The 26,395-nt window shown below is 46.7% G+C and overlaps 1 protein-coding gene across 1 annotated transcript in view; it reads right to left on the bottom strand.

Annotated features, from left to right (window-relative positions):
- Positions 1-6,053, bottom strand: part of sptlc2 (serine palmitoyltransferase long chain base subunit 2) — a 122,618-nt gene extending 116,565 nt beyond the window's left edge. Inside the window, exon 1 of the mRNA XM_033027601.1 lies at positions 5,400-6,053. Coding sequence (XP_032883492.1) covers positions 5,400-5,534 — 135 coding nt within the window. The 5' untranslated portion in view covers positions 5,535-6,053. The remainder of the gene's footprint in view (positions 1-5,399) is intronic.
- Between the last annotated feature and the right edge of the window lie 20,342 nt (positions 6,054-26,395).

Raw genomic sequence — 26,395 nt, 5'->3', positions numbered from 1 at the left:
CCTTAACAATTCAGCCTTTAATCAAATTGTTTATCTATTCAAATGCTAGTTTGCTCCCCTAATAGAGATCAAGCAAATGCGTTTCAATGTGACGTGTCAAAAAAAAAAGTTAACATCTCAGAATTACACGAATCATAATCATACAGCACAGAAACATGCCCTTCGGCCCAACATATCCATGTCAGCCTAGCATCCATGCTAGTCCCACCTGTCCGTGTTTGGCCCATATCCCGCTAAACTTTCCCTATCCATGCACCTATCCACATATCTCTTAAATGTTGTCATAGTATCTGCCTCCTCTGGCAGCCTATTCCGCATACCCCTCACCCTCTGCGGTCACTAACAAATCTGATGAAAGGTTCCGACCCAAAATATCAGCAATTCCCCTTGTCCAGAGATGCTGCCTGACCCATTGAGTTACCCCAGCATTTTGTCTTTATCTTCCTTTCCATTTCTACAGGAGTCTCACAACAATGGGATGCTCATTACTTCATTAAGTTTGGACATGCACTTTTAGAATGAAGCCTTGCTACGGTGAATATGCAGACCAAGCCTCCTGCCTGGCGTGATAATGACCAGTCAATAAATGCAACAAAACTCAGGTGGGTTGTAATTTGTGACGGAACAGTGACAAGTGACAGCATCATAAATATCAACCCATTCATCAAATAATGACTTAACAGCCGTTCCCACCAATAAAAATATTTCCTCATTAAATAACTACAGAGGGTCTGCTTAATCATTCAGTGATACAAGTGCACTTACAGAGTTAGCTTGTCAGGAATCCATGCCAACCAATGATCAATAGTGCACTAGTTCTATCCTAGACACTAGGGGCAATTTACAGATGTCAGAATAAAAGATGGGTGACGTTTCTGGTCAGGACCCTTCCTCCCAACCCAAAACATCACATACTCCTTTTCTCCACAAATACTGCCTGACCTGCTGAGTTACTCTGGTACTTTGTCAATCTAAGCTGCTGGCATGTGGCTACAAAAATTTCCCATTGCAAATGTGATACTTGAGCAAATTCCAGGCCTGTCACGACATTGAGCTCTTTTTCCATCACATGTGCCCGTTTCTTTAGCAAGGAATCCTCACCCACAACTGCTGGCCCCCTTTTCCTGTCGATCCCTTTGCAATGTTTCACGTCACTGCTTTAAGAATCATTACAAAATGTTGCTGAACACGTACAACATGACACCTGTAGTGATAGTGAATCTATAGTACAAACCTGTAATAAAAGTGACAAACATCACAAGTCAGGGATAGGCATTCGCTCAGTCCGCCTAAACCTACATGATCTCCTGGTTGCTAAACACGTTAACGCCCTCCCATTCCCACACTGACCTTTCTGTCCTGGGCCTCCTCCACTGTCAGAGAGAGGCCCAGCGCAAGTTGGAGGAACAGCAACTCATATTTCACTTGGGCACCTTACACCCCAGCAGTATGAATATTGACTTCACTAACTCCAAATAACCCTTGCTTTTCCTCTCTCTCCATCCCTCCCCCATCCTGGTTCTCCAACCAGACTGACTGTCCCCCATTAAATTTTGTCTCTGTATGCTTTGTCACCTTCTCCAAGCTAATAATGATCTATTCTACATTTCCTTGATTGACATCCCCTTTGATGTTTCGTTTTCACACTTTAACCAGAATTAATGATACTAATTCTGCATATGTGTCACGCAATAGCATGTACATAAATAGTTATACACAATATGGAATATAAAATGTTCAATTAAAATTTACGAGTCATGAGGTGGTGTTTATTTTAAAGTTGGATTAACTGATAATCTCATTTAGAATTGTTACGTTGAAGAATTGCTCAACTCTACTCTACCAGGTCCATAAGCAATACTCGGTACTTAGAAATAGCAGTAATCACTTGAGGTACAGCTATAGAATGACACTGACACCGTTGGTGGATTTTAACATTGATATTTGTTGTGAATAAAAGAGATTGCAGAGCAGAACAGCCATCAGAAAACCACAATAAAATCCCCGGGACCGAGATAAATTAAAAGCAGTAAATCTAGGTGTGGAAGTTAAGTAATTAATAATCCCAAGAATGTCATCCTCATACACTCAGCTCTGTAATCAATGTTGCAAACACTATGGCATAGTAAGTGAGAAGGTTTGCCAGGGCACTGGATTTCTAAAGACATGTCGAGAAAATACCATTGAGCTATTAAAAACGTCACAAGTTCTCATCTCCAATTACCGAGTTATCAGAATTATCAGTAGACCTCCATTAAAAAACACAATTGTTTCTGAAGTAGCAATAATTACTACTGCACGGGACTAACCGAATCTTTCCTCAGACTGATTTTTTTTTAAAGTTTGATTTCATTCAGGAGCATCGATGGGGAACTCCTTGCTCCTGGAGTCTTACAAGATTAAAAAAAATACTCCATTTAGTAGTTTCCTAGCAAGCAGGAAACTTGCTAAATAAAACATTATGCAAATTGAAAAAGTCATGCAAAAGCATTAAAATCCATTGAATCCATCCCATTTTAACTCGGGTTTTCCACACTAATTTTACAAATAGGTTAAGCTCCACAAGAACCAACTTTTGTTTTGAAAACAAATAAAGCACACCCACTCAGAAATTTATATTGTATTAAATTACTTACAATATATAGTAAAATATCAATATATAGTAAAATCAAGGGATATTGGGGCAGAAGAGTAAAGTGGTGCCAAGAATAAAAATCATCCATTGAATGACCTCTCCTTATGTTCTCCAAATTGGCCGAAACACTCAAGTAATTTCTGGGTGGGACTTGATCACACGCCCAACACAACAAAACTCAGAACAGGTTTTAGCAACAGACCGTGCCAAAGTTTGAGCAACAATACACAAATGTGGCATTAAGCTGCAAGTATTAAAAATGAAAACTTGCACAGGAAGTTGCAGAGGCAACTACAGTTAAGGAAACAAAAACTGTGTCAATGCTGAACCTGGTTCACACCACATAATAGATTTGCAAATTTTAGTCTCCTAAGCAAGGTGGTTGGAATGCTGCCCTATAATCATCTATTCCGCTTGTACTTTTTTAAGTCTAAGTCTATTTTGTGCAATTAACATTTTCTCTGTTATCTCAATCTATGATTTTAAATGCATCTCGATCTACATAGTTCACAACTTGCATAGATCAAACCACAGGATTTAGTCATACAGCATAGAAACAGGCCTTTCGGCCCAACATGTCCCGACTACATACAAGATACAAGATAGATTTATTCATCACATGTGCCAGATGGCACAGTGAAATGAAATTCCCATACAGCCATACAATAAAAAAAGGGACACAACACACTATAGGGTTTGACATAAAACATCCCCACACAGCAGAATCAAATTTTCCCACTGTGTGGGAAGGCACCAAAGTCAGTCTCTTCCTCCATTGTTCCCCGTGGTCAGGGCCTCCCCGTGCCCTCCACAGTTGCCGCTACGGGCGGCCCGATGTTCAGGACCGCTCGCCGGGGTGTTGTAAGTCCCATCTTGCGTATTTTGCCCAAATCCCTCCAAACCTATCCTAACCATGTTTCTTAAACGTAGGGATATGTCCTTGCATCAACTACCTCATCTGGCAGCTTGTTCTATACACCCACCACCCTTTGTGATGTATAAGTTAAGAAACACACATTTTTCTTAGAGAAATTATTTAATTACATAATTAGAGACATGGAACAATAATCTAAAGGGTTCCACTTGTGCAAGGATAACATCACCTATTCCTTTTCTCCAGAGATGCTGTCTGACCCACTGAAACAATTACAACATTTGAAAGACATTCGGACAGATAAATGGATAGGACAGGTTTGGAAGGATATGAGCAGACAAGTAAGTGGCTTAGATCGTTTGGGCAACTTTGTCATCATGGACAAGTTGTCTGGCATGACTGACATGTGAAAGAATGGGTCGAATGGGCTTGTATTCACTGGAATTTAGAAGGATGAGAGGGAATCTTATAGAAACATATAAAATTCTTAAAGGATTGGACAGGCTAGATGCAGGAAAAATATTCCCGATGTTGAGAGTCCAGAACCAGGGGTCACAGCTTAAGAATAAGGGGTAGAACATTTAGGACTGAGATGAGGAAAAGCTTTTTCACCCAGTTGTGAATCTGCGGAATTATCTGCCACATCAGGCAGCGGCGGCCAATTCACTGGATGCTTTCAAGAGACTTAGGTTTTAGCTCTCAGGGCTAAAGGAATCAAGGAATGTGGGGAAAATCAACAGAACGAGGTACTGATTTTAAATAATCAGCCATGATCATATTGAATGGCTGTGCTGACTCAATGGGCCGAATGGCCTACTCCTGAACCTATTTTTCAATGTTTCAAGCTGTGCCAAATGGCCTGTTTCCATGTTGTCCAGCTCTGATTCTATAACAGTGGAACAAATGTTTTAGCCTGAAGTGTGGGTAGAGTTAGTTACTTTACCCAGTGATTGTCCTGACAATGATCAGAAACAAGCAATACCTTAAATACACATGCTGTTTATAATGAGTACTCCAGATTAATTAAACCATCAAATTAATGTTTATAGACAACCATTATATTTTGCAGACTAGTTATCAGAGAGTACCTATGGTATATGGACACACTGATCTGTTTTGTAGTCAATGCCTACTATGTTCTGTTGTGCTGAAGCAAAGCAAGAATTTCATTGTCCTATCAGGGACACATGACAATAAACTCACTTGAACTTGAACTATCCACCACCCTGCCCTCACCCTCAGTCACCTCCTCATAAAAACGCAATGTAATTAGTGAGACAGGATTCCCTCTTGGAAGTCCATTGAGACCTCCAAGCAGGTAGGCAATATATGTTGGTTGACACAGATACTGTCTGACCCGCTGAATTACATCTGCATTTTGTGTTTTATTCAAGAATCCAGCATCTGTATCTATTCCTTGTATCTCTAGGTTTTAAAGTTGCTACCTTTGACGGAATTAGTTACATTTTGATGCAACAATTGCCAAAGAACTTCGACGTAGTGAAACAAATCTCTTAACTCCCTGACCTTGGACGCTAGTCCAAGGCCGACAAAAAAAACTGGCTGGCAACAAGTTCCACACATCAAATCTCTCAAGAAGGGCCTTGACCCGAAACGTCACACATTCCTTCTCTCCAGAGATGGTGCCTGATCCGCTGGCCATTCGTCCCATCAAGTTTACTCCGCCAGTCAATGAGTTATCATTCTCCTGGCTTCTCCCCATACATGAACCCTGTAATATGTAATTGTTTCTTACTCCAGTATGTTGTGTCTACCTTCGATTTAAACCAGCATCTGCGGTTCTTTCCTACACAAATCTCTCTCCAACATGGTCACCCTCTCGGCCATCCATGGGTCTTGCCACCACCCCTCGCCACGCCCCAGCCATACCTGTCCATTCTGAGCAAAGGCCGGCTTAACGAAGCCATTCCTCCGGGCTGCAGCTTTGCTCTCCGAGTGCGCCTTCTCCATGAACCCGTTGACCGTGCTGTAAATGTCCCCGTTGGGCGCCAGTTTGCTCTCCATGCCGCCGGCCTCTTCCTCTCAGCTAGTTGTAGTTCTCCTCCCCCACGGCTCGCAGCCGCTCCGCCCCGTTTCAGTGGGGTCCGGCCCGGGAGTTACTCCTACACGGTCCGCCTTGGGTTGTTTCTAGTCAGTCCGGGGCTTGGGGTCGCTTCTACTCGGTCCGCCCTGGACCGTTGTTCCGCACAGGATTGCTTCTTCTCGGTCCGCCGGGGGGAGGGAGGTTGTTCCTACTCGGTCCGCCCTGGACCGTTGGTCCCTGATTGCTTCTACTCGGTCCGCCGGGGGGAAGGAGGTTGTTCCTACTCGGTCCGCACTGGGGTTGCTCCACCTAAAGACTGGATTTGTTCCTCGTCTACCCGTCCCCCCCGGGGTTGCTCCTACTCGGTCCGCCTGGCCGCACTTCCCGCTTGTATCAAACCCCGAGTCGGCGGCGGCTGCTCCTCCTCCAGCACCACCACCAAAACAGACGTGCAGCCTAATTAGACCCGCCTCCTGCTCCTACTCCGCTGGCCCCGAGCAGCTGGAGGTGGAGGGAGGGAGGGAGGGGGTTGAGCAATGGAGGGCCCGCTGAATGACGTCATGTCCGCGCCCCTTTGCCCACGTGACGGCGCGATGACGTCGCACTGGGGGGCGTGACCCGACGCCCCGGCTGACGCCAGCCTTGCCCATGACCCCTAGTAACCTCTGCTTGAACAAGGGCGTGCACGGCGTCACCCTGCACCCACCTCTGCTGCAACCCTGTCCCCACGGCGTCCCTCCCTCCCACAAGGACTCGAAACACAAGATAGACACAAAAAGCTGGAGTAACTCAGCGGGACAGGCAGCGTACTGTTCAGAACTGTTTCCATTTGAGGGAAATAAGCATTTGTTTCAACAGCACTAGTTTCAAGATGCAAGAGAGTTTATTGTCATGTGTCCCAGATAGGACAATGAAATTCTTGCATAACAGAATTATAGAAGGCATGAATGCGGAACAGATCAGTGTGTCCATATACCATTGTATAAATATAAACACACATGAATAAATACACTAGAGAGGTGGGTGAGAATAAAGTCAACAAATCTCAACCACCTGATGATCCACATCCCAGAGTTTTGAAGGAGGTGGCTTCAGTGATATTGTTCGGAGGTTCATAAGCAACAGCATTAGGCCATTTGTTCCATCAAGCCTACTCTGCCATTCAATCATGGCTGAGTAATCATTCTGGCTTCTACCCATACATAACCCCTGTAATATGTAATTGTTTCTGAGCAGGCCTAGGGGTAATTAACAAATCCTCCCTCTGGTCTCACGTAAGTGCATTTACAAGATTTGTGACTCAGGGACCGATACGACTTGGGACTGAGTCACTTTCATTACACAATATGTACATAATAGAATAATGAGTTCATTCATGTTCTCATCGTAACCCCTGACACCTGCACCATTCAAGAATCAGTTAATCTGTGCGTCAAATATACTGATGCTGCCTGTCCCTGCCCACACCGGCCAACAATGTCCCAGCTACACTTGCCTGCGCTTGGTCCATATCCCTCCAAACCTGTCCTATCCATGTACCTGTCTAACTGTCTCTTAAATGATGGCATAGGCCCAGCCTCAACTACCTTCTCTGGCAGCTTGTTCCATACACCCACCACCCTTCGTGTGAAAATGTTACCCCTATTAAATCTTTTCTCCTTCACCTTGAACCTATGTCATCTGGTCCTCGATTCGCTTACTCTGGGTAATAGACTTTGTGCATCTACCCGATCTATTCCTCTCATAATTTTGTAAACCTCCATAAGATTCCCCCGCTCATCTTCCTGCGCTCCATGGAATAGAGACCTAGCCTACTCAACCTCTCCCTATAGCTCACACCCTCTAGTCCTGGCAACATCCTCTTAAATCTTCTCTGAACCCTTTCAAGCTTGACTATATCTTTCCTATAACAGCGGCAGTGCAACGGGGACTTTTAACATCACGGACCTCCTTGCCAGAGGTCACTGGAGAAACTCTCCGACCGCTGGCCAGCGGCCTATAACATCCTGGAGCCTCAGTCTGTGGAGCTTCTGGCGGCAGGCATGGAGCAGACTTTACTTACCATCGTGGAGTAACAATCAGTACGGGAGCACCTCAAGGCTGTGTGCTCAACCTCATGCTCTACTCACTCTATACTCATGACTGTATAGCCGGACACAGTGCGAACTCCATCTTCAAGTTCGCCGACGACACCACCATTGTTGGATGAATTACGGATGGTATTGAGTCAGAGTATAGAAGTGAGATCGACCGATTGACCAAATGGTGCCAGCACAACAACCTGGCTCTCAATATCAGTAAAACCAATGAACTGAGGCGGACGGCTGATGCTCTTCTGGGGCATGCAAGAAGGGAGAGGAGCGACAACCTCGAGATCCTGGGGAGGTGAGGAGGGAGTGTGGGGAATTGAGGGAGAGGGGGTAGGGAGGGAGAGGGAGGAGAAAGTGGGGGAGGTGAGGAGGGAGAGTGGGGGAGGGGGGGGAATAGAGGGAGAGAAGTGGGGATAGAGGGAGTGGAGGGGGGTAGCAAGGGGAGAGGAGTTATGGAGGGAGGGAGTGACTGAGGGTAGGGGAAAGAAGAGGGAGGGGGAGGTGAAGGGAGGGTTTGGGGGAGGAGGAGAGGGGAAAAAAGAGGGAGGGTGAAGAGGAGGGGGATGGAGTGCTGGGGGATGAAGGGAAATGAGCAGCACCTGCGCAGTTGGGTGCTATAGGTGAGTGGTGGAATATTGCGTTGGGGGAACGGATTGCATTGGGGGACCAGGTCTCCCATGTCACAGGGACCCAACGGATCCCACTTAGTCTAGAATATATATATATATGTGTACTTGTGAGTATGTGTATATTATACACACTGAACTTTTTTTTTCTCTCTCGTTTATCATATTGTTTACAGTGTACTATGTATACATATTGCTGCTGCAAGAAATAATTTCAGTGTTCTATCTGAGACATATGACAATAAAACACTCTTGACCTGTGTGGGTTTTCTCCAGGATCTCCGGTTTCCTCCCACACCCCAAAGATATACAAGTTTGTAGGTTTATTGGCTTGGTGGAAATGTAAATTGTCCTTAGTGTGTTTAGGGTAAAGTTAATGTTCAGGGATCGCTGGTCGGTGTGGACTCGGTGGACACAAGGGTCTGTTTCTGCCCTGTATTCATACAGAATAGTTAAAGGCTTGGATAGAGTGGATGTGGAGAAGATGTTTCCACTAGTGGGAGAGTCTGGGACTAGATGTCATACCCTCAGAATTAAGGAATGTTCATTTAAGAAGATGAGGAGAAATTTCTTTAGTCAGAGGGTGGTGAATCTGTGGAATTCTTTGCCATAGAAGGCTGTGGAGGCCAAGTCAGTGGATATTTTTAAGGCAGAGATAGATAGATTCTTGATTAGTACGGGTGTCAAGGGTCAGGGACGGAAATCCTGGGGGGTACAGGGGGGACACGTCCCCCTCCTGCTTTGAGAGGTGGGGGACAATCCCCCCCCCATGTTTTGTAATCTGGACTTTATCAGACATTTTCTAAGGACTGAATCGGCCCATTCGCGGGGCCTTTCAGCGCCCGGCGCGGCTTAAAATCAAACTGCTGCATCGAGGCGATCGAGGCTCCGGATGTTGAAGCCCCCACCGGCCGATGAAAGACCCCGTGAACGGGCCGATTCAAGCCCCACGATTCGGGCCGGCGAAGCTGCTGTTGTTGGAGTTCGGAGTCGGTCACAAACCAGGTCAGCTTCCGATGTTACCGTCCACAGGGTCCACGGCCGAAGCCTCGCGTGTGTGCGCATGCGCGGGCGCGGCCGCCATGAAATTGTGACCCCCGCATGTTTTGATAGAGATTTCCGTGCTTGTCAGGGGTTATGGGGAGAAGGCAGGAGAATGATGTTAGGTAGGAAAGATAGATCAGCCATGATTGAATGGCGGAGTAGACTTGATGGGCCGAATGGCCTAATTCTACTCCAATCACTTAAGAACTTATGCCCTTACAGTATGCATTTTCTATAACTAAGACTAAATAAAATAAATAATCAGAATCACTGTGAAAGTTTCTGTCTCTGAATTTTCAGCAGGGTTAAGGAAATGCTGGAGGGGACTGAAGGTGCACCTTAATACCATGTGATTGATGATCAGGTTTGGGTGGTGCAACTGGATTTGCGCATTCTTCTTCCACGATGGAACTTTTACATAATTACTTGAACCTTTACCATTTAATCAAAATGCTGTAGGCTCAAATTATAAATATAAAGTGCCGGAGTAACTCAGCAAATCAGGACATGGACAGGCGATGTTTCGGGTGGAGACTCGTTCCTATCCTGGGAACAAAACTGGCCATTCACCTGGTGATTTTATGAGGGGCACAGGGTCTGAAGCAAAGATCCTATAGCAAGTAAGTCGGGTCGGGGCGGGTTACTGAAATGGATGAAAAAAAGGCCCACGTTCCGCTCCGTTGCGTACTACACGTCAGCCCATTGCATTTATAAGGAGTGGTCTATCTTGCTTGCTATAGGAGCTTTGGTCTGAAGAAGTAACCCGACCCAAAACATCACCTGTCAATTCCATCCAGAGATGCTGTTTACCTGCTGAGTTACTCCAGCACCTTGTGGTCTGCACAAGGTTCTCCTTTAGAAATTCTAACTAATTTGTAAACCACTCCGACATCTTATGAAGATCCCACACCCCAATGTTAACTGTGTAGGAAGGAACTGCAGATGCTGGTCTCGACCTGGATGAATGAATGAATGAATGAATAAGTTTATTGGCCACGTATGTACACATACAAGGAATTTGCCTTGGTGCTCCGCTCGCAAGTAACAACAGGACGTACAGTAAACCATTAAGAATAAAATATAAAACAGTAAAACATTAAGAATAAAACATTACAGATTAAACATGTGAATGAAATAAAATACCAGAGCAAAAGCAGGCTGCAGACTTTATTGAGTAGAGCTACTGTTCATGGAAAAAAAGTTGTTTTTATGTCTGGCTGTGGCGGCTTTGACAGTCTGGAGTCGCCTTCCAGAGGGAAGTGATTCACTCTCTCTAACATCTACAGGTGCACAGTCGAGAGCATACTGACCGGTTGCATCGTGGCTTGGTTCGGCAATTTGAGCGCCCTGGAGAGGAAAAGACTACAAAAAGTAGTAAACACTGCCCAGTCCATCATCGGCTCTGACCTTCCTTCCATCGAGGGGATTTATCGCAGTCGCTGCCTCAAAAAGGCTGGCAGTATCATCAAAGACCCACACCATCCTGGCCACATACTCATCTCCCTTCAGGTAGAAGGTACAGGAGCCTGAAAACTGTAACAACCAGGTTCAGGAATAGCTACTTCCCCACAGCCATCAGGCTATTAAACCTGGCTCGGACAAAACTCTGATTATTAATAACCACTTTCTGTTATTTGCACTTTACCAGTTTATTTATTCATGTGTGTATATATTTATATCATGGTATATGGACACATTTATCTGTTTTGTAGTAAATGCCTACTATTTTCTGTGTGCTTAAGCAAAGCAAGAATTTCATTGTCCTATACCGGGACACATGACAATAAACTCACTTGAACTTGAACTTGAACTTGAACTTGATTCAAAGAGTTTGTGAGAGGGGTCAGAGATGATCTTACCCGCTTGCTTCCTGGCCCTTGCAGTGTCCAGTTCGTCGATGGTGGGAAGGTTGCAGCCAACAACCTTCTCAGCTGATCGGACGATTCGCTGCAGCCTCCGGATGTCGTGCTTGGTGGCTGAGCCAAACCAAACCATGATGGAGAAGGTGAGGACAGACTCTATGATGTCAGTATAGAAACGTCACCTATTACTTTTCTCCGGAGATGCTGAGAATTTTGTTTCTATTCAAAATGTTACCTTTTCCTCTTTGCACAGATGCTGACTGACTTTCATCGCGGAGCGGGCGAGCCCTTGCCGGGGGTCACCAGAAGGTAGCGCTCCGATCGCTGGCCCGCGGACTGTTACATTCTGAAGCCGCGGTCTGCGGAGCTTCTAGTCGTGGGCGCGGCGTCCGAAGCCTGGGATCCCTCGCCGGGGATACCCGGAGAAGAGCTCCGACCACCGGCCCGCGGCCTATAACTTCCTGAAGCTGCGGTCTGCGGAGCTTCTAGCCATGGCGTGGACTTATCAGCCGGAGCCTGAGAAGAGCTCCGACCGCCGGCCTGCGGCCTACAACATCCTGAAGCCGCGGTCTACGGTAAGAATGTGCCGATTCGGGGCCTCCAAGCCACGGAGTGTGTTCGACCGTCCCGACGAGAGGGCGTGTACATCCGGCCATCCATAGCGGCGACTAACTTTGTGCCTTCTACCACGGTGAAGAATGCTGTGGTGGATGTTTGTGTTATTGTTTATTGTGTGTTCTTTTTTAATTGTACTGCTGCTGGCAAATTCATTTCACTGCACCTTCGGGTGTTCATGACAAATAAAATTGACTATTGACTATTGACCTGCTTGGTGTTACCAGCATTTTCTTTCATTTCATGTCTCCTGCGTCTGCATTTCTTTTGATTTTCTTCTCCGACGGTCTAGTTCAGCACACCATGCCATCGTTGGAGATGGCATCCATGGATGAAACAAGGACCATCATTTACTCATTTACTTTTCTTGTTATTGAGGGAGTGCAGTGTAGGTTCGTTCACAAGGTTAATTCCCGGGATGGCGGGACTGACATATGATGAAAGAATGGGTCGACTGGGTTTGTATTCACTGGAATTTAGAAGGATTAGAGGGGATCTTATCGAAACATATAAAATTCTTAAGGGATTGGACAGGCTAGATACAGGAAAAATGTTCTAGATGTTGGGGGAAGTCCAGAATCAGAGGTCACAGTTTAAAAATAAGGGGAAGCCCATTTGGGACTGAGATGTAAGTTGTGAATCTGTGGAATTCTCTGTCACAGAAAGCAGAGGAGGCCAATCCACGGGATGTTTTTAAGAGAGAGTTAGATTTAGCTCTTTATGGCTAAAGGAATCAAGGGGTATGGGGAGAAAGCAGGAGCGGGGCACTGATTTTGGATGATCAGCGATGATATTATTGAATGGCAGTGTTGGCTCGAAGGGCCGAATGGCCTACTCCTGCATCTATTTTCTATGTTTCTATGTTTCATTCTTCCCTTATTTATTCCCCGTCCCTCACTTGCGTTTGGGATGGTGCAAGCTCCTCTTGACAGTCCCAGCATGTGTCCAGGAGAGCCGCTCGCCCGGCGGGATGTCGCGGGGAGACGCACGCCCGGCCCGATCCAACCGCCGAACAACCGAGCCGCCGACCAGAAGGCTCCCCCGGTAGGCCCGACTCGCCGGAGAAGCCGGGCAGTGAGGCCTGTCTGGGCCGAATGAACGACAACGGCGTGGACAGGTTCGGCGGCGGTGATTGGAGCCTTGGCATCGGCGATGGGGGCCTCGGTGGCAGCGTGAGCCTCGACAGCGGTGGGGCCTCGCCCACCGAGTCTGCGCCGACCAGCGATCACCCCGTACACTGACACTATCCTACACACGGGGGGCAATCTATAATTTTACCGAAGCTGATTAACCTGCAAACCTGCACGTCTCTGGAGTGTGGGAGGAAACCGGAGAAAACCCACGGGGTCACATGGAGAACATACAAAATCCGTACCCGTAGACCGCACCTGTAGTCAGGATCAAACCCTGGTCTCTGGCGCTGTGAGGCAGCAACTCAACCGTTGCACCACCAAGCTGCACTTTGATCTGCCACCCATTCGTATGTGTAATTCTATGATTTAATAGGTTTCTTCAGAAGACAGTTAATAGTCAGCTATGAGGGTGTGGGAGTGGTCAGATTCCAGCTAAAACCAGAACATTTTTGGCTTCCTGCCCATAAACAGTGTGAGAACTTGAAGCTGGAATCCAGCTTGTTTATTTAGGTGACTATTGAGCACAAGCTCCATTAACTAAACTGATATTTCTGTCGGTAGAGACACAATGAACCGTAGACGCTGGAGTTTTGAGCAAACTACAAAGTACTGGAGGAACACAGCGTCTGTGGGGGAATGAAGAGGCGTAGTTTTGGAGTGGGACCCTTCTTCATACTGATTGATCGGCAGGGATCCCTTTGTTAGATGGATTGATAGGTAACACTTCAGGTCGGGACCCCTCTTCAGACTAATCCGAGTGTGAGTGTTCAACGAAACAGTCGGCGAGACCAAGCCTAGACCCAGCAACCGTTTTGCTGAACATTTGCGCTCACAGGGCCGACTGGATCAGAAGACAGTCACAAAATGCTGGAGTAACTCAGCGGGACAGGCAGCATCCCTGGAGAGAAGGAATGGGTGACGTTTTGGGTCGAGACCCTTCTTCCTAGGCCCACTGGATCTCCCGGTTGCCAACCATTTTAACCCCTCCTCCCCATTCCCACACTGACCTTTCTGTCCTGGGCCTCGTCTATTGCCAGAGTGAGATTTAACACTAGGGTCGCCAACTTTCTCACTCCCAAATAAGGGACAAAAGGTCAACATAAGGGGCAAATTCCCCACGGCTATTTGTTGACTGACTCGGCCGTGGCTGGGTGAATGATGAGTTGGCCCGGGTGCTGGACTGCACACAAAGCCCAGCCGTCGGGCCAGCTGAGGAGTTTTGGCCCGCGCTGCGCGATGTCGCGCGCAAAGTCCGGCACCCCATCCAACTCATGAACCGATGATCGGCCATGAGAAGGAGGGGTGGTGGTGGTGTCGGCGGTAAGCGAAGGTCCGAAGGTCGAACATCTGGCCGGGCTGCCGACCGACGGGGCCACGGGCGAGGCGCTGCTGCTGCTGCTGCACTCCATGGGCTGCACTACGTCGGAACGGGTGAGGCGGGGCCGGACACGGCGCTCCGACCCGACAGTCCCCTCGACCCGAGTAGTAGCAGTCAAATACGGGACAAGGGCGGTCAAACCAATTTAGCCCAATATATGGGATGTCCAGGCTAACACGGGACAGTTGGCAACCCTAGATAACACACACAAACTGGAGGAACAGCACCTCGCTTGTGCAGCTTACAACCCGATGGTATGAACATTGAACAATGAATATCTCTAACAACCCCCCTCCCCTTTCTCACCTCCCACCCCTCCCTCCATTTAATCCCCCCCCCCTTCCCCCCTTTATCCCCCCTCCCCCCCCTCCCCCGTGACCCACCTGGACTCCCGCCCACTATTCCCTTCCCCTTGCTCTGATTTAGTTTCCGGCCTTTGTCTCAACCATCTATCAAATAAAAACCCTGGCCCCTGTCTACCAGTTACCTGCCACTTTAATGTACCCGATTAACCATGTTTCAGGTGTGGAACTCCCCCAGTTGTACAAGATGTAACATTTTATCTCCTGTGTGATTTTCAACCCACCTCTGCCCCCAGGTCTTTTTAAATAGCAATGTAACAAGTCTTCAGCAACACGCACTGTTTACCAACCTGGCAAATGTTGTCATTAGCAACGGGACCTGGTTTACAATCAGACTGATCACACCTTTATTTCACAAAGAGGCCTTCTATTACCACAACAGACACAAAACGCTGGAGTAACTCAATGGGTCAGGCAGCATCTCTGGAGAAAAGGAATAGGTGACGTTTCGGATCGAGACCCTTCTTCGGATTGAGAGTCAGGAGAGAGATGAACGAGCGATATAGATGGTACTCAGGACAAATGAAGATATGCAGAAGGCAGGAGAATGGGGTTAGGAGGGAGAGATAGATTGAATTCAGCCGTGATTGAATGGCAGAGTAGATTTGATGGGCTGAATGGCCTAATTCTTCTCCTATCACTTACGATCTTATGAATATAGAACATAGAACGATACAGCAGAAAAACTGTTCCTTCAGCCCACAAAGTCTCTATAAAAAAATTGCCACACACATCTCTAAACTTTAAATAGACACAAAATACTGGAGTAAGTCAACGGGTCATGAAGCATCTCAGGATGAAAAGGATAGGTGAAGTTTTGGGTCGGGACTCTTCTTCAGACCTTCTTCTTCCCAGATGCTACCTGACCCGCTGAGATACTCCAGCACTACCTGACCCGCTGAGATACTCCAGCACTACCTGACCCGCTGAGATACTCCAGCACTACCTGACCTGCTGAGATACTCCAGCACTGCCTGACCTGCTGAGATACTCCAGCACTACCTGACCCGCTGAGATACTCCAGCACTACCTGACCTGCTGAGATACCCCAGCACTACCTGACCTGCTGAGATACTCCAGCACTACCTGACCTGCTGAGATACTCCAGCACTACCTGACCTGCTGAGATACTCCAGCACTTTGTGTCTATCTTGGGTATCAACCAGCATCTGAAGTTCTTTGTTAGATAATAGACACTAGGTGCAGGAGGAGGCCATTTGGCCCTTCGAGCCAGCACCGCCATTCAATGTGATCATGGCTGATCATCCCCAATCAGTACCCCGTTCCTGCCTTCTCCCCATATCCCTTGACTATCTTTAAGAGCCGTGTCTAGCTCTCTCTATCTGTTTCTATCCTTTAAACTTTATCCCTCTCATCTTAAAGCTCTGCCCTCTAGCATTAGATTTTTCCACCCTGACACAAAGGATCTGACTGATCTATCCATGCCTCAAAACTCAAGGAACTTTCTCTGCTGTGTTTACGGTGAAACGAATTGTAATTATAGAGCAGTGTAAGTTTGATAGAACTTTTTATTGATACAAGGTATAAGATCACAGTAACAACAGCTCATAGTAACAACAGCTTACAGAGCATTACTAAGGCCACGTAATGTTTAATTTAACTTTCTGGATTGTAAACAATGGGTGTGAATTCATCTGTTTATGATTTGCATTGCTACATGACACCAATAACTCGCCTGGTGCATAGTCAGGTCCGTGTAGGAAGGAAATGCAGATGCTGGTTTAAACCGGAGATAGACACAAAAAGTAACCCAGCAGGACGGGCAGCTTCTCTGGAGAGATGGAATGGGTGCCGTTTCGGGTCGAGACCCTTCTTCAGACTGTACCATTGTCATGTGTGGCAGGCTGACAGCAGGGGTGAGATCGACACCCTTTGCACCAGCTAAATCCACCTCAAAATGGCAGCCAGCATCATCAGAGACCCACACCACCCTGGCCACACACACATCGACACATGTCACCCCTACCATGGGGAAGAAGGTACAGGAGCCTGAGAACTGTAACACCCAGGTTCAGGAACAGCTTCTTCCTTACAGCTATTAAACATTACAACCTCAAATAAGCTCGGAGCTACATAGACTATTATTGCATGATTATCGTTAGTTTGTGTTTTATGTGTACGTATGCGCGTGTGTATACACTTTTTTTTCTTATTTATTGTATTGATTTATTGCTGCTGCAAGTAAGAATGTCATTGTTCTATCTGGGACATATGACAATAAAAGACTTGATTCTCTTGACTCTTGACATTCCCCTTTAATTGTCCTTACACCAAATGTTATTTCCGTGCTGCCTTCAGTTCCTCTTCTTGCATTTTCCACACATTTCTCATGTTTCCACTTAAACGCATGAAACTTATATCAGTGTCTTTTTTTAAATTTCAAAATTGACGTTATTCGAGAAATAAATATATACAATACATGATCCGTCGACGCAGCAGAAAATGAAGTGCGTTTTGCACAAAGTTTAGTTGACTGGCACCAGTCCTGGACTAGTTTGAACCACTTTAGGTCAATGGGAGGTGAAACATACTTAACATATTTTGTAGAAGCCATTAAGCTTAAGTCAGTATATTGTAGCCATGTCTAACATTTTTAAATATTTTAGTTTTTATCTGTCTGTACTTCTGTAGGTGGGATTTGATACGTAGAAGGGGTGTGTCTATTTTTAGAGGAGAATAGCGCAGACTCATAGATTAAGAATCAGTTGGGTCTCGGAAGGATGGTGAGAATACAGTTCTTCACCACACACACGACATGATCACGACACACACACGTTAATGAGACGACATACTTTTATAAGAAGAAACTTTCACATGATTTTTATGACAGGAATGGAAGAGCGATTGAGAAGGTGACGAATTATTTCTTTGCTCGCTACTACTTCAATAAAAGACCAATTGATCAAGAAACAACATTTGGAAAATTCATTTTTACTATCTTAAGCGTGTCGTGAGTGCATAAACCATACCTAACCATCCCTGAGGAGTAATGGCTATCGAAGTTGGGCTTTGAGAACGTCGTAAAGACTGTCATTATATATTTAATGGGTGAAACATATTGGGCGGCAGGGCCGGCCCTAGGCCGATTGGACCGATTTTTCCAAATTGGGCCCCGCGCCCAAGGGGGGTCCCGCGTTAATTTTCTGTATTTCATATGGAAATACAAATTCGCTTTGTTAAATAAAGATTTATAAAAAACATTCGCCATACGGATTTTTTTACAAAACGAACATGGATAACAACCGCTGTGAATAATAAACGATGTGTTAACTGCTACTGTAGCAGTTAACAGCCAGTAGTTAACAACTATGGGTCATCAATGCATCGATCCACATTCCTCAGTAAATACGTTAAATTGTGTCACCTGGGGGGGTTGTGGGAGTCTACAGGGCAGCAAGCCCCAGCACCGCAGCGAACTCAACGTTAAACGCCGGGAGCGGGCAGGCGGGCGGTGTGTGCGTGAGAGGGGGGGCGAGAAAGTGTCAGATTTGTATGAAATCGGCGGCGTACAGTGGTGAGGCAGAAGTGGTGAGGCAGCTCTTGGTCGGTGACAACAGGCCGGATAATTGCGGGAGGGAGACAATCTGTGGATAAACAGATCTGGGGGTTGTGTTAACTCGTTCGGTGCTGGTACAACAGCAGACCAGGTTGGAGGTTTGAGTCTGTGTTAACATTGGTGTCGGGGTTAATGTCCGGGTGGGATTTAACTCTGTCTGTCTGTGTGTGTGTGTGTCTGTCTGTCTGTATGTGTGTGTCTGTGACTTTGTGTCTGTGTATGTCTCTGTGTTTCTGTGTGTGTGTGTGTCTCTGTGTCTGTGTGTGTCTGTGACTTTGTGTCTGTGTATGTCTCTGTGGCTGTGTTTGTGTGTCTGTGTCTCTGTGGCTGTGTTTGTGTGTCTCTATCTGCGTGTGTGTCTGTCTGTGTGTGTGTGGGGGGGAGCCATGGAGAGACAGAGGGGGGATTTTCAGATGCAAACCACTCGTTTTCATTTAAGAGTTGGACACGATTACTGTCAATACGAGCAGCTCACGGAGCAGTCAGAATGAGAAACACTGCTCAGCTCTCACTCACACACTCGTGGAGTGAACTGTAGATATAAACGTGGCTGGGGGTAGAGGAGTGGGGGGGGGGAGAGAGAGGGAGAGGGAGAGAGAGAGAGAATTTGAGAGAGAAGAGAGAGGATGGGGGAGAGAAAGGGAGAGAGAGGGGAAATTGGAGAGGAGAGAGAGAGGCAGGGGGGAGAGGGAGAGAGGGGGGGGAGAGAGAATTGGAGAGAGAAGGGGGAGAGAGAGAGAGGGGGGAGAGAGAGAGAGAGAGAGAGAGAAAGGGAGAGAGAGAGAGAGTTCTCCCTTCTGCCTCACCACTGTTGGCTGCCCTTTGTGAGATGATCGGAGACCAAAACCAGTTACCCTTTAGATCTCGTGTTCAAGAAGGAACTGCAGATGCTGGAAAATCGAAGGTACACAAAAAAAAGCTGGAGAAACTCAGCGGGTGCAGCAGCATCTATGGAGCGAAGGAAATAGGCCATAGGCCCTTTAGATCTCCCTCTCACTACATCCCTCCCCCTCCATCTCCCTCCTTCTTTAGAAAGGGGGGGATGATGAGGGAAGGAAGGGGGAGAGGGCGGAGGGGAGAGAGGAGTGTGCCTTGCTTGGTGGAGAAGAGTGATGTGGGAACGCTGTACGCAGGTGGTGACTCACTCTCACACTGGGATCCCCCCTGTCATTGTGCAGTCTATCTGACTCCCTGCACCCCCCCACCCCCCCTCTATGGAGCGAAGGAAATATACAACGTTTCGGGTCGAAACCCTTCTTCAGACCCGGCCCGAAACGTTGGCTATTTCCTTCGCTCCATAGATGCTGCCTCAAGCCCTGTCCCACTGTGCGAGTTCACCCAAGAGCTCTCCCGAGTTTAAAATATCTGTGTAGCATCTCTGTCTCTATCTTCAAATTCCCACCTTGAAATAAAATACAACTTTCGAATTAAAAATTTTGCAGCAGGATCGCGATTAGTCGAATCCCACGCATTTTCAAACGTCGTTCGATTCAGTGTAATTTTCACACCTGGTTGATATAGTTTTTTTTAAATATACAGTACATTAAAATAAATAGTTTCAAGCATACCCGGTACTAAACGCACGAACATTAAGGTGGTTACTGATGTTCCAAACTGTTATAAATGAATATAATTTCAAAGTGAAATAAGAGATTTCCGTGGAAAGAATATTTAACCAGAATATGGTGAGGTCGCTGCAAAAAGCTCACTTAAAACAATACGCCGTCAACTCAGGATTGTTTCTTAGCCCTCTGACAGGTGTTTCAATCTCACAAATGCAAGCGCTTCAAGTTACGCTTCTTGTGTGGTGGTAAGGGGAGGAGAGGGGGGGGGGAGATGCTAGGATAAAATACCATATATTTACATTTATATAGCGATCCTGCTGCAAAATTTTTAAGTCGAAAGTTGTAGTTTATTTCAAAGTAGGAATTGGAAGATAGGGACAGATGTTACACAGAGATTTTGATAGGAAGGAAACATTACAGCAGCTGAGTAAAAGATCGGTCAAATGGTGGGCTCAATGAAGATCGGGCGAGGGGGATTGGGGGTGGGGGAAAAGTATCTATAGCTTGGGACTTGACTAAATGAGTACTGAGATGGATTATCATTCCACACCAAATTTCTTATACAATAATACCTTTTATGCAATTATTACAATAGTTTGTTGGATATGGATCAACGGACTCCGTATGGCACATGCTCGTAAATTAGTAAAACAAATGTTCTTCTTTGAGTACTGTTGATTCTGGGATGGGGTGACTGATAACAAATAACCTACATTCTATATTTTGTCATAATGTGGCTGAAACAATTGTGTATTTTGTGATATTTATTGAGATAGAAAGATACAATTGAGTCTGGGCAAGATATAACCTTGCAACATTCTGTATGTCTGATAGATATCTTCTTCTTCTTTCGTGTGGCATGCACAGCCTAAAGTTGTTGGACAACTTGTTCTATTTGATCTTCCGTTTGTGCACGTCGAGTAGATTGCATTTGTCGAAACAGGGCGGACCACGTGAAGGTTGCAATCTTCCACCCCCTGATAGATATTGTGAAATGGAACTCAGAAATTATGGGAGGAATACATAAAACTACAATTCAAAGGTAATGAATATACAGAGTATTCTTATTTCCATCATGAATATACAATAGTGATATAGGACACCAGGTCCTACTACGGCAAACTCACGAACTACTACGGTATGACTACGTGTTAAAAAGTATCAATTTTTTACATCCTGTGTATATTTTACTAGTGGACATTTTTCAACATGTTGAAAAATCTTCACGAGTTACCACGTTTCCCAAGTACCTGCCGTTAGCGCTAAGAAATGGCATGTTGGCCTTTAGAACAAGAGGAATCGAATATAGGAGCAAAGAGGTCCTTCTGCAGTTGAACAGAGTTCTAGTGAGACCGCACCTGGAGTATTGTGTGCAGTTTTGGTCCCCTAATTTGAGGAAGGACATTCTTGCTATTGAGGGAGTGCAGCGTAGGTTTACAAGGTTAATTCCCGGGATGGCGGGACTGTCATATGCTGAGAGAATGGAGCAGCTGGGCTTGTACACTCTGGAGTTTAGAACGATGAGAGGGGATCTCATTGAAACATATAAGATTGTTAAGGGCTTGGACACGCTAGAGGCAGGAAACATGTTCCCGATGTTGGGGGTGTCCAGAATCCGGGACCACAGTTTAAGAATAAGGAGTAAGCCATTTAGGACGGAGACGAGGAAACACTTTTTCTCAGAGAGTGGTGAGTCTGTGGAATGCTCTGCCTCAGAGGCGGTGGAGGCAGGTTCTAGAAACATAGAAACATAGAAACATAGAAATTAGGTGCAGGAGTAGGCCATTCGGCCCTTCGAGCCTGCACCGCCATTCAATATGATCATGGCTGATCATCCAACTCAGTATCCCGTACCTGCCTTCTCTCCATACCCTCTGATCCCCTTAGCCACAAGGGCCACATCTAACTCCCTCTTAAATATAGCCAATGAACTGGCCTCGACTACCCTCTGTGGCAGAGAGTTCCAGAGATTCACCACTCTCTGTGTGAAAAAAGTTCTTCTCATCTCGGTTTTAAAGGATTTCCCACTTATCCTTAAGCTGTGACCCCTTGTCCTGGACTTCCCCAACATCGGGAGCAATCTTAGCCTGTCCAACCCCTTAAGAATTTTGTGAGTTTCTATAAGATCCCCCCTCAATCTTCTAAATTCCTCTAAAACCATACAAAGAAACAGGAATTAGTGAAGTACAGGAAGTACAGAAGGAACAGGAAGTACTGATTACACCTTCAAGCCAATTGACTTTTAAATTGCTTTGAATCCGCAAGAAATTGCAATGAATTGTGGACGCAACCCAGACCATCAAACAAACCAACCTTCCTTCCATTGACTCAATTTATTCCTCACGCTGCCTTAGGAAGGCCAGCAGCATAATTAAGGTCGAGTCGAACCTTAGCCACTGCCTCTTCTTTTTCTCCTATCGGCAAAAGTGTGAAAACGTAAACCTCCAGATTCAGGGACAGTTTCCTCCCAGCAGTTCTCAGGCAACTGAATTATCCTATCACAACTAGAGAGCAGTCCTAAACTACTATCTGCCACATTAGTGACCCTCAGACTATCATTGATCAGACTTTGTGTGCAGGAAAGAACTGCAGATGCTGGTTTAAATCGAAAATAGACACAAAATGCTGGAGTAACTCAGCGGGACAGGCAGCTTCTCTGGAGTGAAGGAATGGGTGACGCTTTGGGTCGAGACCCCTCTTCAGACTCCTGAAGAACTCCTTAAGAAGGGACTCGACCCAAAACGTCACCCATTCCCTCTCTCTGCCTGTCCCTCTGTTCTCTGGATGTTTTCAAGAGAGAGCTAGATAGGGCTCTTAAAAATAGCGGAGTCAGGGGATATGGGGAGAAGGCAGGAACGGGGTACTGATTGGGGATGATCAGCCATGATCACATTGAATGTATGTGATATGAAAGTGAATTAGGTGTCAAATTAAACTTCTTTTTATGCTTTATCTGATGGGATAAATTGCAGGCTTGATTATTAAAATCTCAAAATTTTGTAACATTGCTAGAAAATGTACCTGCAACTTGGAGGCCTAAGGTTAGGTTATTAGCCAAGAAAGATAGACTTCGTTATCCCTCAGTACAGCAACATCAAGAATGATGTTGTTGTACTGAGATATAGCCAAGTCTATCCCTCATTGCTAGCAGCTGATGGGAAGCGGCTGTAAAGTGGGAAGCGGCTGTATAAGGACAGCGCTGCTGGGGGGAGGGGAGTTCCTTTCACTGTGTGTGGGTAGTCTGTCCAGGGGGTAAAGTTGCAGGGAGGGCAGGAGGGTTGAGATGGAGGGGGTCGGCCGGGGATCATCCAGCTCAAGAGCGGGTCAGTGGGCGGTGGAGCTTACTCCATATGTCGGGGCGAGTGACCTCAATTGATCCCTTGTTCGCGCTGACACAGGAGTAAGCCCCACCGCCCGCTGTGATGTTATCCATCACCCGCTGACCCACTCCGCTCTATGATCTTTGTTCTTGAGCTGGTCTCCTCACTGTTCAGACGGAGAGCACTGCCAGATGTGAGCGGGCCGGCAGAAGGATTTGAGATGGCAGTCGGTTCCGCTGTCCGGTGATGGAGGCCGCTCGTAGCCACGTGAGCTGCTTACCTCCCCGGCTACAATGCGGGGGGTCCGCGCCCGGAGCGCCGCGGCAGCGGTGAGTGAGTGTTACTGGCATGAACCCCGACCCTCTCCTTCTCAACGCTCCCGCAACTTTATCCCTGGCTAGACTCCCCACACGCTGTGAAGGAACTCTCCCCCGAATTGTCATGTTACTCACGACACGTGACTCATTTATAATTATTTATTTATATTTCTACGAAAATATTTCCCAATTGGGCCCCGCACCCCCTAAGGCCAGCCCTGTTGGGCGGCACGGTGGCGCAGCGGTAGAGTTGCTGTCTTACAGTGCCAGAGACCCGGGTTCGATCCTGACTACGGGTGCTGTCCGTCCGGGGTTTGTACGCTCTCCCCATGACCTACGTGGGTTTACTCCGCGTGCTCCAGTTTCTTCCCACACTCCAAAGACGTGCAGGTTTGTTGGTTAATTTGTTTTGGTAAAATTATAAAATTGTCCCTAGTGTGTAGGATAGTACTAGTGTACGGGGTGATCAATTGGTCGGCACGGACTCGGTGGGCCGAAGGGCCTGTTTTCACGCTGTATCTCTAAAGTCTAAAGGTGTTGTTCTATGTTATTGCCGATTTCACTTTCCTGTAGGTGTTAATTTACAGAAATTCCCTAAAATTGTTCCGAATGTGTAGAATAGTGCTAGTGTACGGGGTGATCGCTGGTCGGCGCGGACTTGGGGGTGTTCACCTGCTGGGTCCACTGACGTCGGTGCACTTGTATTTCCGTCTACGTGGAGGATTGAGGCTGGAGTTACACTCATTGAGGTGCCTTGGGCCAGCCTTGTAGTGGACACACCTTGTAGTGGACTCGCCTTGTAGTGGACACGCCTTGTAGTGGACACGTCTTGTAGTGGACACACCTTGTAGTGGACACGTCTTGTAGTGGACACACCTTGTAGTGGACACGTCTTGTAGTGGACACGTCTTGTAGTGGACACGTCTTGTAGTGGACACGTCTTGTAGTGGACATGTAGTGGACACACCTTGTAGTGGACACGCCTTGTAGTGGACACGTTTTGTAGTGGACACGTTTTGTAGTGGACATGTAGTGGACACACCTTGTAGTGGACACGCCTTGTAGTGGACACGTTTTGTAGTGGACACGTTTTGTAGTGGACATGTAGTGGACACACCTTGTAGTGGACACACCTTGTAGTGGACACACCTTGTAGTGGACACGTTTTGTAGTGGACACGTTTTGTAGTGGACACACCTTGTAGTGGACACGTCTTGTAGTGGACATGTCTTGTAGTGGACATGCCTTGCACCAGAGGCGTGAAACAGGTGCCTGATTCAGAGCTTCATCGTGCAAAAAGGTTACGTTGCAGAGAAGAATTCCGAATGTACACAGAGCCTCCTTGAAGAAACGCATAATCCCAACTAATTGTTGGGAACCTCTGGCTCCGTGACTGCTCGGAGTGGAGGATCGTGCTGAGAATTAACAGGACATTCCTTCATGATGGAAATGAGGAGGAATTTCTTTAGTCAGAGGGTGGTGAATCTGTGAAAAGGAACCCTTCTTCAGACTGAAAGATAGAGCAGATGTGGAGAGTATGTTTCCACTAGTGGGAGTGTCCAGGCACAGGCTCGGAATAAAAGGACGTGCCTTTAGAATGGAGATGAGGAGGAATTTCTTTAATCAGAGGGAGATGAATCTGTGGAATTCATTGCCACAGACGGCTGTGGATGCCTCTGATGGTGGTGGAGGCCACGTCATTGGGTATATTTAAAGCGAAGATTAACTTGCTGCTGATCAGTACGGGTGTCAAAGATTGTGGGGAGAAGGCAGGAGAATGGCGTTGAGAGGAAAATATCGATCAGCCATGATTGAATGGCGGAACACTCAATGGGCCGAATGGCCTAATGCTGCTCATATGCCTGATGATCTTATGAATAGCCGGATCAGTGCCATAAAACTAGAGTGGGAACAAGTTATCTCTCATCCCAGGGGGCCTGCCGGAGAGAATAATGTGGAAAAAGGTGAGGTCATCCACATCAGTAGTAAAAAATGGAAAGGCAGTGTCATGTTTAAATGATATGGGCTTGAAAGATGTTTGTCTTTGTACAGACGCAGGTGACACTGAACACAAATCAACAAAGGCTGGCGTGAAGGCGGAGCAAGCATTAAGAAAGCAAAGAGCAGGTTGGCCTCTAAAGTAAATGAGTTTGAGTACAAGAATAAAGATAGATTACAGCAGCCATACCCAGTCCTGGTGGGACCACAGATAGACACAAAATGCTGGAGTAACTCAGCGGGACCGGCAGCATCTCTTGAGAGAAGGAATGGGTGACGTTTTGGGTTGAGACCCTTCTTCAGACCGAAGCCGGATCAGTACCATAAAACTGGAGTGGGAACAAGTTATCTCGAAGAAGGGTCTGGACCCAAGACGTGAAAGGGACTCAAAGAGAAGGAATGGGTGACGTTTTGGGTTGAGACTCTTCTTCAGTCTGAAGAAGGGTCACGACCCGAAACATCACCCATTCCTTCTCTCCAGAGATGCTGCCTCACTCGCTGAGTTACTCCAGCATTTTGTGTCTGTCTTCGGTGTAAACCAGCACCTACACTCCCGGTGGGACCGCATCTGGAACTGGGCGCAGATTCACGTAGGGCAGTCCGAGATGCCCCGTTGACTCCTTCCACACTTCACGCTGCCTCGGCAAGGCCACCAGCATAGTAAAGGACCGGTCTCACCCCGGTCACTCCCTCTTCTCCTCTCTCCCCTCAGGCAAGAAGTACTGAAATTTGAAAACGCACACCTCCAGATTCGGTGACAGTTTTCGGGTGGCACAGTGTCGCAGCGGTAGAGTTGCTGCCTTACAGCACCAGGGACCTGGGTTCGATCCGGACTATGGGTACTTTCTGGATGAAGATCGTACGTTCTCCCTGTGACCATGTGGGTTTCCTCCCGCATTCCGAAGACGTGCAGGTTTGTATGATAATTGGCTTCTGTAAATGATCCCTTGTGTGT

The sequence above is a fragment of the Amblyraja radiata genome, chromosome 9 (assembly GCF_010909765.2).
Source record: "Amblyraja radiata isolate CabotCenter1 chromosome 9, sAmbRad1.1.pri, whole genome shotgun sequence".
In the NCBI taxonomy this organism is placed as follows: Eukaryota; Metazoa; Chordata; class Chondrichthyes; order Rajiformes; family Rajidae; genus Amblyraja; species Amblyraja radiata.
The sequence above is the reverse complement of the archived record's forward strand: the minus strand, read 5'-3'. Positions and strand labels throughout refer to the sequence as shown.